Source organism: Triticum urartu, chromosome 3A (genome assembly GCF_056163025.1).
Source record: "Triticum urartu cultivar PI428250 chromosome 3A, HENAU_Tu73, whole genome shotgun sequence".
Classification (NCBI taxonomy): Eukaryota; Viridiplantae; Streptophyta; class Magnoliopsida; order Poales; family Poaceae; genus Triticum; species Triticum urartu.
Genome location: NC_141875.1, coordinates 618,958,197 through 618,976,781, shown reverse-complemented (window position 1 = coordinate 618,976,781; position 18,585 = coordinate 618,958,197). Strand labels below are relative to the sequence as shown.

The 18,585-nt window shown below is 48.1% G+C and overlaps 1 protein-coding gene across 1 annotated transcript; it reads right to left on the bottom strand.

Annotated features, from left to right (window-relative positions):
* Positions 1 to 1,283: 1,283 nt before the first annotated feature.
* LOC125545477 (E3 ubiquitin-protein ligase AIRP2) lies at positions 1,284 to 4,438 on the bottom strand. The gene is made up of 5 exons (XM_048709425.2): positions 4,123 to 4,438; positions 3,732 to 3,900; positions 3,537 to 3,603; positions 3,208 to 3,436; positions 1,284 to 1,799 (listed from the first exon to the last, which is right to left on the bottom strand). The coding sequence occupies exons 1-5, from the start codon at positions 4,200 to 4,202 to the stop codon at positions 1,589 to 1,591; spliced, it is 756 nt and encodes a 251-aa protein (XP_048565382.2). The 5' UTR covers positions 4,203 to 4,438; the 3' UTR covers positions 1,284 to 1,588.
* Between the last annotated feature and the right edge of the window lie 14,147 nt (positions 4,439 to 18,585).

Below are 18,585 nucleotides of genomic sequence, written 5' to 3'. Positions count from 1 at the left end.
AATTTCATTCGTTGCTTCACTTGGCTGAAGTAACCTCAGTTTTCTCTTGCACTTTCGTGCATGCTCATGAAATTGAGATTGCTCAGTTTTGTTACACTAGGCTGGAGTACTCTTTCAGTTTTCTCTTAAGCAGAAATCAGAACTTCAAATTTCGTGTATGCTTATGAAATCAAGGTTTTTATATCAGGTTTTTGTTCTATGCTCCTGTAACCAGTCAGCAGCACCTTTTTGACGCACGATTGAATAATGCAATACTAGTTTATCTCGTCAAACAGCTTAGTAAGTTTCCGATTTCATATCCAAGTTTGCAGCTTCAATGGCAGCAACTGACACCTGACACTGCTATCTCAAACTTAAACTTCTGGGGTGGTGCATAAATCTTGAACTGCAATCAGAAACCAAACTTGAAATTTCGTGTATGCTCATGAAAGCGAGCCCTAGAGTGCAAGGTTTCCTGTGTGCCTTCTGCACGGGCGATAGTTGGCTAACTAGGCAGCAGGTCAGCTTTTTTTGTTTGCAGCACTTTATTTATTTTTAGTTCCGCTTGGACGGTTGAATAATACTCCCTTCGTCTCAAATTATTTCTAGATATACGTATCTGAGACAACTAATTCTGGATGGAGGTAATACAAACTAGTTGAGTCGACAGAACAGTTTGTTCTGATTGAACGACTGAGTAGTTTCTTACTTGGCAGACTTGACTGCCTTCTGATTGATGAGATCATCCAACCTAGAGCGAGAGCAGCGCTGAAGTTGAAAAGTTTCGTTGGGTCATCATCAGCGCTTACGTGTACATTCACAACAATCTGCACTTAGTCTCAATTTCAATGGCCGTAAAAAGTTGACCGGTACGGAACTGATGGGGCGTACTTTCACAATTTGCAAGTTCACGGACATAAGTTTTAAGTTTGACAGGGTGCTCACTGAAGCAGTGCTTCTCTGACCATTTCGAAATCATTCGTTCGCTTTCTTCGGGTTTCTGGGGCACTTCATGACCCAAACTTGAATCCATAACAAGTGCCGTGGTTTTAGTTCAAACTACAAACTCTAGTTTTTTGAACCAAAACCACGACACTTATTATTGTGGATCGGATCGGAGGGAGTACCTATTATGAACTTGTGATGTGGTCTATAAATTTTGAACTACCACACAAATTTTGAACTGGTACCAGAAAAACTGTGCTGCACAACATAACACAACCACAAAGGGAAGAAGCAGTAGCAGAATCATGAAGGGCTCCTTTTCTACCAATGGTGGTGACACACACACACAGATTGACTCATTACCCAGAAACTGTTCTTTTTTAATTATAGCTTGGCAATTTGCCATAGCATCGATACCAAACAAGTAAAAACCTTCATCAGGATCCATCAAACACTTCTTTTTCTGTACACTTATTACCACACCAATGCGATTGCGCAAAGCCAGAGCAACAAATAATGGCGCTTGGCAAACGGACTGACTGACGGCTTCGGCTTTCGCTTGCCAGACTCGATCTGCGGAGGATGGTCGGCTGCCGGAGAACCCTTGCACTGTAGTACATCATCGCTATCTCCACGCCGAGCCGGAGCTGGCGCTGGAGCGTCGCTAGACTAGGTAGTCATAGTAGACCAGCAGGAGGTTGTCAGGGACGATGAGGGGCAGGCTGTCGATGAAGCTGTGGAAGTGCCTCACATTCTCCTTCTCCAGGGTCACGGGGTCGATCACGTCCTCGTCGCCGGTGAGTACCCACAGATCCCTGGACTGGACTCGCTTCAGGCTTCCGCGGCAGAATGGGCAGGACTGAGATCTTGTGTACCTGTAACCATGATGCACATTAGAGGTGTGGCTTGATGGCACTTGCAGCAGCAAATAGAAAGCGCAACAACAAAATCGACTGAACGTTGTTCGAATAGAGTTCAGAAACAGAAAATAGACCACACTATTGTACATAACCTCATCCAGTTGCCTACATTGCAAAATTAGCTTTGATCAAAAGGAAGCGAGTTAACGGAACCTTCTTCCCTTAACTTGACAATTTTCTGCGTCGGGCCACTGCAAGGCTAATAGCGATAGACCAGTTACCAAAAGTATCTACAGATACAATTGCAGCAAACTGCATCTTGTCTGAAGTAATGCTGTTAGAGAAGCCATTGACTGCTCCCAACATTGTACTGAAGCAGCCAGTTCATTATCATTATAACGACAACTTGCCATGTGCAAAACCTATGACACACACGACGCCTTGCGGATAACACTTGCCTTGGTACACAAGTATGATCTGCCAGCTAAGGAAACATAATTAGCATTATTAGAATGTCACATTTAAATATCCCCCACGCCCCCTTGCGCTTATCCCTTCAAGTTCGTGTTGTGCTATTGACAATTGCCACTGGTAATGCAGTACTGCTACTGGTTTTTATTTATGGACGCAGCTTCCAGGTTGTCTCATTTCCATACCACTGATAAAATATAGTCCGTTGTATTTAGTGTGACAAACAGCAGGGCTTTAAGAATGGTACTATGAAGTACCACAACTGCCCATTAAACTCAAACATAAATACAGTGCCTAATTAAAGGGATAACCGAATGTGTCTCTTGAGTACGGCATAAAGTTGGAATGGTTGGATTATATGTAATCTCTCCTATAGTTGACAGTAGAAGGCCAATAAGAAACACTGCAACTTCCAGCTTCCAGCCAACTAATCGAGCGTTCAGTGCAAGCAAAGCAAAACAATCTGAACAGATTGCAGTTCTTTCAAACAACAGTGAATCAGCGATAACATTTTTGTTTGGTGTGAATTTTGAATATTTTGGAGAGAATGTAGCTTAAGTAGGGCTAAATGGAGTTGTAGAGCAATAAAATGCAGAATTGTGTGCATCAAAGACTACTGTTGGGTTGTTGAACTACTCCCTCCCTACCCCTACCAACACTGAGTTGAGTAGGAGCAGCTCACAAACAGCGCCAAGGTTGAAAAAGAACTGCACCAATAACTCCTTCGCACAATACAAATGCATTGTTAGAACCCATGATTCCAAAGCTGTCGCCGCTCACGCGATTCCTCGCATATTTATCTCTTAAATTGACCTTATCTCGAGGCTCTTTCAACCACTGGCAATTTTTAACATTAGCGTGTGACGTGGGGACTATAAATGATAAACAACATATATGGTGCTAATTAAGAATGCCTCAAACGGATAAGCAAGGGGAACCAGGGGGCAATTACCAGTCTCGGTAACAGTTGATGCACATGGCATGGTTGCAGTTGGGAAGGACCATCTTGGTGCAGGTCTCCAGGCAAATGCCGCACTCGTCTTCCCTCTCGGCGTCCTTATCATCGGCGTAAAGCTTCCGGCGGCCGCCGCTGTCGCCGTCCCCCTTGCACCACCCTTTCTCCTTGCACTCCTTCGCCATGACGTTCTCCTCAATTTGTTGCAAGTAGGGGTATATTATGGCTGCATTCCATGGCACGTCAGAAAGAAGCACACGGTGTCAGTGCATGAAGAAGGCCTGAAACTGAAGAATTTCCCCCAACTATGTGCCTGCTATGCATACCGTAGAATTCTTTGAGGCTCGCTCGCCTTTCGATGGTGGATATGGACGCATCCCCATCAACATAAACCTGCAGTGAGACCAAAGCATCTAAAAACATCATTACCATGTAGCAAAAAGATAACAATAATAATAATCTGGAGATAAAATTCAGCTAAGAAATTTGAGGGCCTGCAGCAGGACTGAATGAAACAATACCTTGTAGACAAGAACCTCAAGGAGGCCCAGGTAGCTGGGGAGGGTGTAGGAGAGGGAGCAGCTGCAGTCCATCCACTGGATAAGGTTGAGGATGATTGGAGCCATGGAGCTGTAGGACAGCCTCATCTGCACGCAGGTGCCCCCGTAGGCCCTGTGGACAGCATGCGCCCTGAAAAAAGAAGCGCCGATTCATCAAAACATGCCTGCGGACATGAATTTAACACCCCCGCAAATTGCATCAAACATGTCAAAACAGGGACCAAAAACAGCCAGGAACCAAAAGGGGAACCTTTCCCTTTCCACTCCTTTTTCCCAGGAAAAATCAAGTACAGAAAGAGAGCAACACCCAGAATCAAGAAAATCATGGAGGGGAAGGAGAGGATTTGCTTACAGGGTGTTGGCGTGGTGGATATCGGCTTCGAGGGCCTTGAGGGAGCCCCTGAGGGACAGCGGCCTGCCGCCCTGAAGCATGGCTCTTCTCCGGCAATCCAAGAACCCCCTGTGGCCGCGGACCGGGATGGTTCAGAGAGAGAAGCTTGGGCGAGGAGGAGAGGGGCTCGAGGAAGCAAGAGGCGACCGGGGTACCAAGCAAGAAGAAGACCGCGGAGCAAGCTGGTGAGGTCTGGGTGTGGGGAAAGGTAAGCTTTGGGGAAGCTGTGAGGGGGAGAGGGAGAGGGGTGAGGAGCTTTTGTCCTGCGGCCTCGGCCCCCTCGGTTTTATAACGGGAGGGCAGGCTACGGCCGTGCAACCTGTGGCTGCTTTGCTTTTGCTTTGTTTTTGCTTCCATGGTTGCTTGAGGGCTTTGAGGGGAGGATAGATAGAAAGGAAATGCTTGGGAATAAAGAAAGTGGAGGAGACAAAGGGAGAGGGAAAGGCTACACAAATGAGGCATGGAGGAACAGTTTTATGAGCCTATTCTATACATATTTCCAATATTGTAGTACAATTTTTCTATTGATTCTATTTGCCAATCGTAATTTACCCATGGATTTTGCACGCGCTGGTCGATTTTGGGATGAGGTCGAAGATGGGGGCTATGTGCGGAGCGCCGGCGACGAGCGTTGATGCCGACGAGGCTGAGCCAGGACCTCGCCGGGAGATGGGGGTGACGCTGGGAGCGGTAGCAAACTGCGACGTCCTAGGTAGGCGAGGAAGCGGGTTGATGGGTGCAGGTGTGGATATGTTGATGTCGGAAAACAGGAAAGTGGCGTGGGGGTGGGGAGCAGAGATGGCCTTGGGCGGCAGGGCATGGCGGTGCACTGCGGCGATGGAAGGGCAGAGTGGTGACGTGATTGCGAAAGGGGAAGGGAGGGGGGGGGGAGGGCGACGGTTAGGGCTGGGTTGGAGGGCGACGACACGAGGAAGAAGGAGAGGGGCAAGAAGATGAACATTGGGATTTGGGTTGGTGGTTGTTGGATGAATCTTCACATTCCCCATAAATTTCGCGTGCATCGTTCGATTTTCGGACAACCCCAGAAATGGGATGATGTGAGGAGCGCCAGCGACGAGCGTTGACCCTGACGAGGCCGAGTTAGGACCTAGCTGAAGACGAGGCGGTGCTTCGAGCAGCAGCAAGCTGTGACATCCCGGGTGGAGGCGAGGAAGCAGCTTGACATGTGAAAAGTCTGTTAGCATCGAAGAACAAGAGGTTGGGGGAAGGGAGAGGTAGAGCTAGAGGTATGTCCCTGGTGACAACGGCAGATGATGGGCTGCAACAAGGGGAGGGCGGCGCAGGGCGAGGAGGAGGGGGAGCGATGCGGTCGCCTAGGGCGGCTGTCAACTGTTAGGGATGGGTTGGAGGACGGCGCATGGAGAAAGAAGTGGTCCTTGGTCGATGATTAGACGTTTTGATTTTCGGTTGACGACATTTTTTCTTGCCAGGTATATGATGAATAGGCGCTTCATTTAAAGATTATACCATGAAACTGAAAAAAAAGTTGAATTCTCAATAATAGGTGTTTCGAGTGGAAATATTGAAAAAGAAATAGATGGGAAGAAAAAAATGGGAGCAGGTAGATAGATGGATTGATGATGGATGGATGGTGATAATGAGGCGTTGGTGGAGGGCGCAGATGGCGTTCGGAAAAGAAAGGTCTTGGTGGGGGGAGGGGGGATCCGGCTTGCCTGCTCCCTTTCCGTGCTCCCATCCGTGCTCCCACCTCATCCAACGGCTGTCTTTTTTCTTTTTTCTTTCTAATCTAATCATCTCTCCCCTGATTTTAAGGGATGGGGTCGGGCCTTATTTTGTTTCAATCAAATCAAGCCACGTATGCGGGAGCACGGATGGGCACACGGGAGGGGAGCAGGCAAATCTCGTCCGGGGGAGGGGAGATGGCTGGTTGGCCCTATCCACTACCAGCAGCACGCTGGGACCCGCCGCCGGTCTCCCCACGGACCCACTTTCTTTATCGGTGTGATTCAAACTTGAAAGGAGAGAGACGTTAATCATATTTAAAAACCCTTTTGAAACCCAATCATGCTTAAACTGAAGGAGTCCATTTCAACTTGAATACCATACTCTATGCAAAATCTAGTATATTTTTGTATTCGGAGAAATTTACCGTTTACGTCGCTTCACTCGCTATACTACGGAAGGTACGTACTATACACTGATTGATGAGTTCTCTGGGCATGGGCAGACAACGGGAAAGCTCGCACTGTTTCTAGATCTTTCGCCGGCGGGCCCCGCGGATCCCCACTACGGGAAAAAGGCCATCACATTCAGAGATCGATCACTGGATCAGTCTATCAGGAATATTTCTCGGTGGCCCGGGGACCGGTCGGCTCAGCCCGGCCCATCCGAGCCTGAGGATGAGGCCACTGCCTGCGCCACCCTACTCTATCCTCTCAGATTCCGTTTCACCCCTCCCCCTAGATTTCTGGCTCCCGTCCCGTCCCGCCCCGGCCCGGCGAAATATTCATCGTCCCCCGAAACTTTATTCGCTCGAAATCTAAATCTAAAAATAAAAAAATCTATACCTTAACTTTGCGGGTTAACGAATATGATAATCGTGGAATTGCCAGAGGCGGCGATGGAAACTAGCGGGGGGTGCCTCCGTGCCCGGTCGTTGCTTCAGCACGGCCCGGCCGCCGACCAGACTTGGAATCCAAGGAAGAGGAAAAGAAAAGAGAGAAAGAAAATGCTCTTCGGTGCGATCACGGGTCAGGTGAGACCGTGGGACGATGACCGTGCCGCATCACCACGGCGTACGCACAGCGAAAAGTTCCTCCGGCTCCTTAATCCGGGGTTGAAAAGTTCTTGTTCCCTTGCGTATGGCGTGCGTGCTTAGGGGGAGACGGGTCGCAGCTGTGGTTTTTTGTAGCATCGTTTTCTCCCGGGCCGCAAGTATCCCGTTCCGTTCCATTTTTTTTTGAGGGCGTTCCGTTCCATTTCTTGGACGGCTCTTCTTAGGCTCTGACCCTTTGCGGCCCCAGGGTCGCAGGGTCCGGGCATGCCGCACCGAAAGGGCCTTTGGTCCGTTCTGGCGCATCGGCTTTGTGAGTGAGCCATTTTTCTTTTCGAATGGTCGACAACAGCTGGTCGTGTGTGTCTTTCCCTAACATAATTGCTTGCTTAGGTGGCGCCCGATTAGTCCGTCGGGGTTCCCGATGTGGCGTGACGGAAGGGGTTGCCTCACCCTCCTCCAAAACCCCTACCCTGCCTGGGTTTCTTTAGCAATTGTCGCGTACGGCCACGGCCACGCGGCGATGAGATGCCTTCCAGCCTCGAGCACACGTTTTGTTCCGTTGGATGGATGGACCTCCCGGCCAGCGGCGGCGGATGAAGGAACACGCAGACGCACACGCCGCCGAGCCAGCGACCAGCCGAATCCGGAGGGTACGCGGCGGCGGTGCGGCGATAGATAGATAAACCGATCGGGTCGGCACGGGCGTGGCTACGGGCCAGAGGACGCGTCACGGTCGGGTCAGCCGGGCTTATCGCGCGCACCGCAAGCTGCCGAGCCCACGCCGCCCGTCGTCGATCGTCGACCGTCTCTCTATCTTTCTTTGCCGTTGGCGTCGGGGTCAACCGGCCTTGATTGAACCGGAGGGTGGCTCGTGTTTGCGCTCCACGAGTCCACGGATGGACGGATGGTTCTGGATTGGCGGCATGGGCAGCGGTGGCGAGTGGCGGTTGGCTGTCTGGTTGGGGCAGGATCGGGTTTGAGGCGGACGCTTGCTCGCGGGCCGGACGTGGACGCTCTCTGCGGCACTACACGTCTACACTACGGTTAGCCTCTCCCATTATTTTGTGTGTGCGTGCGGGGTTGAGCCAGTGGTCGCTGTCGTGACGCTCTCCGGGGCGTCCAGTGGATGGAGTAGGAAGCAAAATCCGAGGTCGGCCAGCCGCAAGCGGGCTTAACTAGGAGCAACTCGAACGAATTTCCTAAATTCTAAGCCTCCGCAACATTGCTCCGTAGTAAGTATCAAAATAAAAGAGTTTCAAGTGCAAAAACGTCTTACATTTTGATACGGAGAGAGCAGGTTTATTTAGAGAGACCTTAGCGTGCTTTATCATGTTTAATTTTTCCAATGTTATAAATATGTCTAAATTCTTTTTACACGTGGGAACCATTGTCAACGGGTTCAACGGCAGAGCTATGTAGCACCCCAAGCACTCATATTTTACCATTCGCCCCCCCCCCCCCTCCCCCCAGCCCCCAGTTCATTGTTCTAGCTCCGCCACTGAACGGGTTGTCCCTATATTTCTATCTTCCTCGCATGAGCCACCTCCTACCGCTCTAATGGTCCCAACAGTCAAAGGTCATGCTCATGGGTGCTCTGACTGCATATACCGCCTCTCTTTGTCGTCGTGGGTTCGGAGACTTGGAGTCAACTAGCCAACTCTTACTTACTTACTGGTTGTCGGAATGAACAACCATTTTTAAAAGTAGACATTGTAAGTAACCGTTCTCCAATAATTTGAGCAAGATAAATATTTTATATTGATTAGTTTTCCTAAGAAACACAGTGATACGCTAACATCGACACATTAAAGCCATTACGTCTCTTGTTTGCCTATTCGAGAAATGTAGTACGTATGGGGTGCGTTATGTGTCAAGTTGATACGTCGTTTGACCATTCAAGAAATGTAGTATATATGCTGGACAACGCGGCAACCAAACTCCATTTTGCCGGGATCTTTGTTATCCAACTCATGTGATGAATGAAACACGTTAGGTTTTACACCATTCCCTCACATTTACAATGGTGTGCCCCATTCCCCTACATTAACAACATAGTCTATACCCATTGTGCTCGTGTTTATAACGCCAAAACAAACACCTTTTATACCCTTTGAAATTCCTGTGAAAATTCTCTAGTCGAGGAGGAAGCCTAAACGTCGTAACAAACTTTTCGTCTCTGTTGGGTGAGTACATGACAACTAGTGCAACACATAATTTTTCTGACATATCATCTCTTGGCACAAAATCCCTCGACACAGTGACGCAACCTCGAGTAGGACTAACTCTACATAAACACAAGGCACATCCACCTCCTTCGTCTGTGCCCCCCTCCTCCAACCCGTGGTGTGATGGTTCCTCTTCTTGCCCCTGCGCTCAGTTTTTGATCGACGGGTCGACATTTTGTGTGATGATTGCGCTTGGTTCTGGTTCAACCGTGGTGTTCTTTGCCATCTTGTTTTTATGCTTGTGCATGCACTCTTGAGAAATGGGTGTATGTGCGATTGAAAATGACTTTGTATATTCTTGGATATTGCTTTGGTTTCTTTTGTGTTAATGGTGCTTTTTCTAGTTATTGTTTTCTTAAATGGAGAGGGTCACACACATACATCTATTTCTTTACTGATTTAGTGTGCACACACATAGATGGGGAAAGAGCCAATCTGTAGATATAGCGTTCTATACTTGCTACACTTGATGACTCCATTGCTTGGTTCCTTTGGTGTTGCGCTTGTCGCGTTGAGGTGTTTGATTTCTAGTGTTTCTATTTTCAGTGAGATGGTGAACAACATGCTCAACAAATCATACCGTTTGTGTTGATGATCTGTGTTGGTATATATGTTAAGGATAGAAAACACGTGTAGGGTTACTTTGTACCATGGAGCATGATTTGCATCTTGGTTTCTTGACAAGCTCCATCTGTCGCGGTGCTTTGTTTTCCTGAGAGATGTGATAGATCATGGCATTCGGAACATGCATGCTTCCATGTCTTTTTTGTTGCACATGGCGTGGAAACTGATGAGCATAGCTAAAAAATTCTCTAATGCAACATATATTTGTGATCTCAAAGCATTTGGGTCATCTACAATGCTAGCAATTCGATTCAGTTTAAATGATCGAGTCTTTGTGGAACAAAAAGGCAACACAACCTTGACCACTTATTATATTAACTATTTTTTTACTTTGACTAGTTTTATGTATTACAATCATCAAAATTCATAAATATAAAGACACCTAAATTTTATATTCGTATAAAAAAATTTTGTTTCCCTTCTTGACACATGACATTTGCTAACCTATTTGACCAACCGAGTCAACCGACAACCAATGGGGATTTTGACAACCTCCCCCTAGGCCCTAGCCTCCTGGTTCTTTGCAGGCATGGTGGGTCTCATGGTCCCAAGAAACTAGGATTGCACTACCCCCGCCCCATGTTAAGGAAAGTCATAGACAAGACACCTACAAATTATGCATGTGCGAAATTTCCACACCATGGATCCTATCAAGTTTTTGAAATTGTACTAGGCATCCCGAGGCGAAGGTGAAGGGAAACGCGGTAGGCTAAACTAGTGCAAAACAAAAACAAATCTACCATGTACGCCCAAGAGCATTGTAGTTAGAGATCACGAGTTTTGGTTTTACCACTAGATTCGCAGTTTCGTCTGTGGAAGTAAAGTTGACGAAGCGCACTTACCGTCCTCCCTTTGCGAGTCCGCTGAAAGATCCATCCATCCAAGCATCTCACATGTGCAATGCCTCCAAGGTACTAGGTAGAACGTTGCTTTCCCCGACTGCTAGATGGGCTACTTTAGGCAAGAGAGAAGTTGCGGCTAGGTTTCAGGATTACTAACTGGCAAACACTTAAATGCACATCCCTTCTTTTTATATAGACAATTTTTATAATGGACTTCCATGTTAGAGGCTCCACCCACTTGAAGTGTGCAACCCTTATAAGTTTAGACACATTTGGACATGTCCTAATTACTCCTACTTGGTCACTTGTTGGTAACAACCCCTAGCAGGATGCGCCAACTCCCAAACGCACATAAAGATCATATCGGGCGAACCCACATAATGTTGCATACATGCTATTTTTCTTTTTCCTCACGATATTGGTCAAGCTCAAGCTTGACTACGCCTTCTCGATCACATGACTAAGAGTTCTTTAGTAGGTTAAACTTGTAGGATGTCCATGCATTTCGAGATCCTATATCTCAGGGACCGCAAAAAATACATCTCATTCCAGAGAGGGACAAATCTCATCTCTACTAACCATGTTCCATGACAAATAACAAAACAAACTTTATAACCACACAATTACACATTTATGGTTAAGTATTTCTCCTTTTCTTTTTTCGAGTTGAACTGTAAGCAAGTTACTACCTCCTCCCGGGTTTATTAGTCCTCATTGTATTTGTGTCATACTTTGACCATATATTTGACCAGCAAAAATATAAGTGAAATGTTACCAAAATTATAGTGTTAGATTCATACATGGCAATACTTTCCAATTATAGTATTTTTGCTAAATATAACTTATATTGTTTAGTAGAATTTATGGTCAAACTTTGACCCAAAATACAAAGGGGGTTAATAATCCCGGACAGAGGTAGTACCACACATCTCAATTACATGCATTATCTCCATTTGCATGAGCTAAGAAAATGGTCATGGATGAATACCCGTGCTAGTCTAATATTCAAGTGTTCTCGCATGAACCCTAGTCTAATATTCATGTGTCCTCACATGAATCCTAAGCAGGGGCTACTTTAGAATAACTATTCAAGCATTGAGTCTCTACTATTTAGAAAACAAATAGCTTTCCTTTTTTCTGCCAGGTTGAATTCTTCTTCAATCGCCCCCCCCCCCCCTCACCATGTCTCCATCCATATTTTATCCAGACGGGGTTTTCATCAGCAATTTGCCTGCATCTTTCCAGTACGCCAGTCAATCACATTAATTTACTTACCTTATGTAGCTCTATATGAACTCCACTTTAATTAACTTACCCTTTCACAATTATGTGGAATTACGCAGCTTCATTCCACGTTATATTAGACTGCATCTGCCCGCAGGGCGCTCGGTGACATTAATTTAATTACCATGCATGACCTAGGTTATCAAATTATAATGACGTGAGAATCAAAGTTCTAATTCTTGGTGCTTCGCGCCCGCCCGCCCCGTGTTATAATCCTTTTGATTTTTTCATGCGTTGGTCGCTTGATTCATAGAATTGAATTTTGTAGGATTTCTTCCTAATGAATTATTCTACTGCATATCGTATGAACTCTAGCATCCACTCCATCCTCATTTTTACAATTCCTCTTGTTTTTCCTATGAAATCAAATACTCCGTGCTAATGTCGTAGGATTCAAGTGGGCATACCACTCCAATCTTATATATTTCATGTTCCTGCGTTTTTATGAATCCTGCAAACCAAAGAGGGCCTTATCATTTCTACAATTGTCTCTAAGCCATGTATTCCAAAAAAAGGCGACAAGTGTCGCAACCATCCGCCGTCAGCCTGAAGGGACTGCTACACGTGCTGAAAGTATCCATTCATTTCCCATTTTGAAGTGTAACTGAATATTTCCTCCTCTTCGCAAGTCCACGGCGGGGAAAGGTCTAGATATCGGCATGGGCACTTGGGGCAGTGGTGGCCGTGGTTGGTGCCGAAACGGGTTTGAGGCTGAACCGCTGAAGCTTCGCTCGCGAGCCGGCCGGCCGGTCGGGCTACGTGGACGGCCATTCGTCTATCATCGTGTGTGTGCGTGTGGGATTAAGCCGTTGGTCGCCGTCGTGGCGTGCTTATGGATGTTGATGGTGTTTGAGTGGATGGAGCAGGAAGCAAAAGCTCGCTTTGGTCGGCTTAATAATGGTTTGCCGCGCTGGCTGATGCCGGAGCGCGACACGTATGTGGAATCGTGGATGCGGTGGAGCGCTGACCAGTGGGCAGGTGCTGCAGTACGGCCGCCGCCCTGTTTTAACTTTCTGAAAGTTCGTTGTCTGATACAATACTCTTCGGTTGAGTTTACCTAAAGGCCATACAGGTTAAGATTTACGCAGGATTCGGTCGGATTTACGAAGGGCACTGCATTGTTGTAGTAATAATACTCTTTAAATGTTTTGGTATGGATTACACGAGGATCAAAATGAGTGAACAAACACACTAAAAACGTACATACAACCCGATTTTGTTTCAAGAGAACATTTTACGGAAGTGCACAGATGGAAGACCAGCAAGCTTGGCTGTCTCCCAAACATGACCGATCCATCCAGAATTCCAGATGATAAACTAGTAGCAATCCAGCCCAAGTTCCAAACGGCACACATGTCTCGAAGCGGGAAGTGTTCGCTCTCGGGGTCGGGGGCGACAAAGTCAGATGCTCCCATGGCAGAAGCGGACGTCCCAACCAAAAAGAGCCCGGACGACGCTGGATGAGGATGATTAGTTAATGAACCGAGAATCTTGCAGTTTGACAAATTCGTTTCGCGCGCGCGGACGGGACGGATTAATTCTTCTTCCACCACCATTATTATGTCCCCATTGCCTAAGAGGCTAAGACTAATCGCGTGGACCACCGCTCAGTCGCTCTCGCTGGCTAATCAAAGCCACCTCCGACACATTCAGGCGACCGAACAATTCCACAGCTTCCCCGGGACGGGACGGCGAAGAACCGCGTGTGTGTATCGATGGTGGATCAGGTTAGGTGAAACGTGCCATCATGAACGGATTGTGTATATCTTGTGCCTGAAATGCAGCCCCTTGGCCGATGCACTGGAGCCGTTCGTGCATATCTAACCGGCCGAAGCCTAGCTAGCTACGCCAGCCCGTGCGGTTGCCGCTGGGAGAAGATTTATGTGCATGCCAAACAAGATTTCAATCAGCAGCTAGCGAGACAATTTCTTCCGTTGGGAGGCGTGTGCGCAGTTCCATACCTCAACTTGTTCTCCGTACGGAACAATTTGCCCCGAATTGTCACAGAACAATCATGGGAGTCTCCGACTGAACACTCGTCAGGGTAAATCACGCAGCACCAGCTAGTGCTTGACAAGTTGTAAAGGGAGAGGAGCGATGCAAAAGCTCAGGGGCGTACGTCCCGTTCCGGAGCCGCGCCTGCCGCTAGTGGCGCTGCACACCGCATCGCACTAGCAAGCCTCCCCGAAAGGCGCGGCGGCCACTAGCGAGCGAGCGAGCAAAGCGGGCGGTGCGAGCGACGGTTCAACGGGCGGCATCATGCGCCGGCGGACGCGTGCCTCGTCCGTGCCGGCGCCGGCGGGGCCCCGAGGGCCGTGCGGCTGCTTGGAGCGGGCGCTAGCGGCCCGTCGCAAGCGGACAAGTTTGACGGTGTTTACCACTAGCACGGAATAAAGCGGATCCACTAAACAATGCCCTCGCCGCCCTGATCTAATCTAGTCTATCTTTTCTTTTTTGGTTAATAATAATCGCCTGGGTGGACTATGCGTCCATGCTGACATTTCATTTCACATCTATGTGCGGATGAATCGGGACCAAGGCTGGTCTTGCGTTTTGGTTTGGTCCAAAGTTGTTCAAGGGAGACGGGCCGGGAGGGAAAAGTGTCATCTTTTCTTCTCCGGCGGCAATATTAGTCCTTAACTCTCACCGGTAACGCCACTAGGAGCTTTGATTTTGGACTTTGGAGGGGCGCTAGCGACCCCTGACGTCCACACCTTTGATTTGGAACCTTGGATTGAACACACGGACAGCGGCGTCCACACCTTTGGACGGCTGCCACGCCGCGCCGTCACGGTGGCATCGCGTATGAGCTACACGTCTCGCTGTTCAGCGCAGCGCTCTGTCACACGCCCTTTGCCACCGGCCATGTCGTGCTAGCTCGGCGTTGCCGTCGTGGACGGCGAGGTCGCCGGCACGGCATCTCCACCGGACTCTGCGCGGCGCGGAGCTCGGTGCGTTCGTCCCGCGTGATTGATCGGCGTTTTCTCGAACTAGATCCCCCATGGAGTCGTCGATCGGATTGTATGATTGTATCCAGTTGAGGACATGATCCATGACGTATCAGTGTGTCACCTCACCTATCGCTATCTGTGCAACCGTACTCGTTGGGAAGCTGCGAGTTGATCTGCTGCTGCTCACGTGGAGTGGTCGTGTCCGGTGCTTATCTTGCTCGTTTTTGTTGCACGCCAGAAGCAAGCGGTGGACGAGATGGGATGGTTGATGGGCCTTGGCCCATGTAGCTACAAGCGATAAAGATAGTCCAGTCTCACGAGAGAGCCAGAGCTATATCTCGCACTTTGCGTGACCATAGCTCATCTTGTTGCCGGCCCACGTCTTTTCACGTGTTTTTTCTGCAAGCGAGTTAAATGTAAGGGCATCTCCAACGGTAAACATCTCCCGCATCCGTCCGCTGACAGGGGTGGACCAGTCCACAGACACAGACGCGGGAGGACGCCATCTGACCGTAACCGCATACATTTTTACAACAATTCAAATCAACCGTATGAAATTCGTGCAAATACAGCCGGATTTTCATATAACATGATGGATCTCAGTACATTTACATCAACGGTGCTAGTCCAGCTCTGGAGTATAATAATATCTAATCTAAATCATCGCCCACGGATCTGTTTGTCTTCCTTATGTCTGGCAGCCCGATCACCAGACTGCCGGGAGCCCCGGAGGTACATGCTTCAACGCAAAGGACGGCTCACTTCCCCACCACTCATCGAAGTGAAACCCCCAGCTGATGCTTCAATGGGAGGGGAAGGCGGCGCCTCCGCTTCCATGGAGCCCATGTGGGATCGACGGAGGTCCTCGAAAGAGAAGAACCGGCCAAGACACCGGCTATGTACGCTGGCGACGCCTAGGCGGTGGCCTTCATGGTACCCAAGAGGCGGCGGATCACATCTTCTACTTCTCCTCGATGATGGCGGCGGACGTGAAGGCACCGACCACCGACTCATCACTTTTCGCACACCCGGCTTCTATCTCTGCCTACATGGCGCGGTCGCAGGCACGAGAGACGCGGTCACAGGCACGGGAGGCGCGATCATAGACACGGGAGGCGCGGTTGTCGACGACAACGATGACGCTCGTGCCAACGTGGAGCAACTCGCCACTCCTCATCGAGTGGCCCTGGAGCGGCGAGTTGCTGAACCACGCGGTGGCTTGGGGCGGCAACTTGCTCCGCCGGGTCAGGCGCGGGAGGTGGAGCGGCGAGCTGCCTCGCTCGTATCCGGGCCACCCAGCCGGCTTGTATGTCGGAGAAATGCTCTTTCGAAGCCATTAGAAGAGTGGTGAAGGAGGAGATGTGGGGAGCGGCAGGGGGGTGATTCTTGCCCGTCATATGACCTCGTTTAAATAGACGGCGGACGGGAGGAGCTTGGTAGACGTTGCGTTTAATGTCGGCCCGCTCATGAACGGATTTGTGGCTGCAGTAGGTTTCTCGACTTCCACGCGGGTTTAATGGAGGCATATGAATGCAACGAGAAGGCGTGTTCAGTCGGACGTGCAACGGACAGTGCCCTCAGCCGATGAGCCGCTTCAGTGGCGGAGGCAGTGAGAGATCGTGTCCGCCCTAAGCCGCCTTCAATGCAGAGCGGCGCACTTTATAGCGGCATGAATGCGCGTAGTTAGCGTTGGGCGGGGTGCACGCGCAGGAGGGGGCAGTACTACAATGGGGTTCCGATGCGCTTAATTTATTTAGCAATGAAAAAAAAGATTTCTCATAATTACATTTGTTCCTAGAACTTTTTATGTAATCTTTAAAAAAAATTGAGAAAAATATACATACCAAAAGATACATTTGAAGCTAGTGTATGCTCTAATCACAAGGCTACGTCTAATGAGCTGCTAATTCTGCACAGGGGATTCCCGTGAAGCCTTTGGGGACAGGCAGACAGCATCACCTGTTCATTAAAACACTGGTAATATTTCAGCTTCTAGAGCCATCGTTCGGCCTAGGCAAGGTCTTGCAAGTACTGTCGTCCACGTGACCTACAGTCAACGCCTCCGGAGGGCCTAGAATTTTTTGGAATAAAGTGAGATGATACATTGATACTGTAGACACGAATCCCTTCGTTTTGAGCCATAGGATTGACACTGATCAACGGCTCAAGTTGCTTCTCAGGCTTAGGATTCAAAATTTCAAAACTCATGCACTATATAGTAGTAAAGCTGAGCAACTTTATAATAAACTATCAGCTTGATCTCATCACGTCTTCTTAATTAAAATTTAATGGATTGAACAAGAGAATATTGACTAACCCAGGTGCCATCTATGGTGTGATCGGCTAACCTGTTGAACTGGTCTAGGGCGTGCTAGCACTGAATGGGAGAACAATCTTTTCACTACGTGCCAAACTATGCGCAGGCCATGGAGGTGGAGGAGACTATAACTCTAAACCCTAGGGACAATGTTGTAGGGTAACACAACATAAAAAAAAAATCATCCTATGCACCAGCCCAGGACCACTATGAAGATGCATACAAGGTTTGATCTCATCGTTACTAACTCATAGCGCAACAGAAGTAGAGTTAGTGAAGATCATTGATCCAGATCCCCGCAGCTAGGAATTTACAACCTCCCAACCGCATGGATTTTCTCCCTCGAGCGGTCCCTCGGACAACCCCTCGAATAGAAGATTGAACATACAATCTCTCTACCGAGTTGCACACATACGGTGTCACCTATCTAGTAGGGTTTGCTATTCAGAACTAATCCCTGCCAGAGACTATACAACCTTTCTGCGCTATGGAACTATTTCGTGGAGGGAGAGAAAGAATGGTAGATCATTGCATGCCTTGTGATGAGAAAACTTGAGTGAAGTGGAAAGCCCTCTCCACCTATACTTATAGTGTGAGCAAGGGGTGGAGGAAGGCATGAGGATCAAAGCCCAAAGTCCCCCCTGATAACCCACAAGTATATGGGATCAATTGTAGCCTCTTTCGATAAGTAAGAGTGTCGAACCCAACGAGGAGATAAAGGCAGAACAAATATTTCCTCAAGTTCTATCGACCACCGATACAACTCTACGCACGCTTGATGTTCGCTTTACCTAGAACACATATGGAACTAGAAGTACTTTGTAGGTGTTGTTGGATAGGTTTGCAAGATAATAAAGATTACGTAAATAAAAATAGGGGCTGTTTAGATAAAGACACAACTAGATTAGTTTTAGTAAAGAGCTTTTTGTTATGAGAAAGTTATTTGTCCCTAGGCAATCGATAACTAGACCGATAATCATTATTGCAATTTTATATGAGGGAGAGGCATAAACTAACATACTTTCTCTACTTGGATCATATGCACTTATGATTGGAACTCTAGCAAGAATCCGCAACTACTAAAGATCATTAAGGTAAAACCCAACCATAGCATTAAAGCATCAAGTCCTCTTTATCCCATACGCAACAACCCCCTTACTCGGGTTTGTGTTTCAGTCACTCACGCAACCCACTATAAGCGAATCATGAACGTATTGCAACACCCTACAGCGGGGATCCCTCACGCTTGCTTGACACGGAGAGCACCATAGGACAGCACCAATAATAAAACACGCAACTCAAACCAATCTTGATCATCAAATAGCCCATAGGACAAAACAGATCTACTCAAACATCATAGGATAGCCATATATCATTGGGAAATAATATATAGCGTTGAGCACCATGTTTAAGTAGAGATTAC

Bases quoted from the DNA above. Each gene is read 5' to 3' on its own strand.
- LOC125545477 (XM_048709425.2), bottom strand. From the start codon at position 4,202: ATGCTTCAGGGCGGCAGGCCGCTGTCCCTCAGGGGCTCCCTCAAGGCC. The intron at 3,901-4,122 runs GTAAGCAAATCC...TTCTTTTTTCAG, and splicing joins ATCCACCACGCCAACACCCT to GGCGCATGCTGTCCACAGGG. The intron at 3,604-3,731 runs GTATTGTTTCAT...GTCTCACTGCAG, and splicing joins TTGAGGTTCTTGTCTACAAG to GTTTATGTTGATGGGGATGC.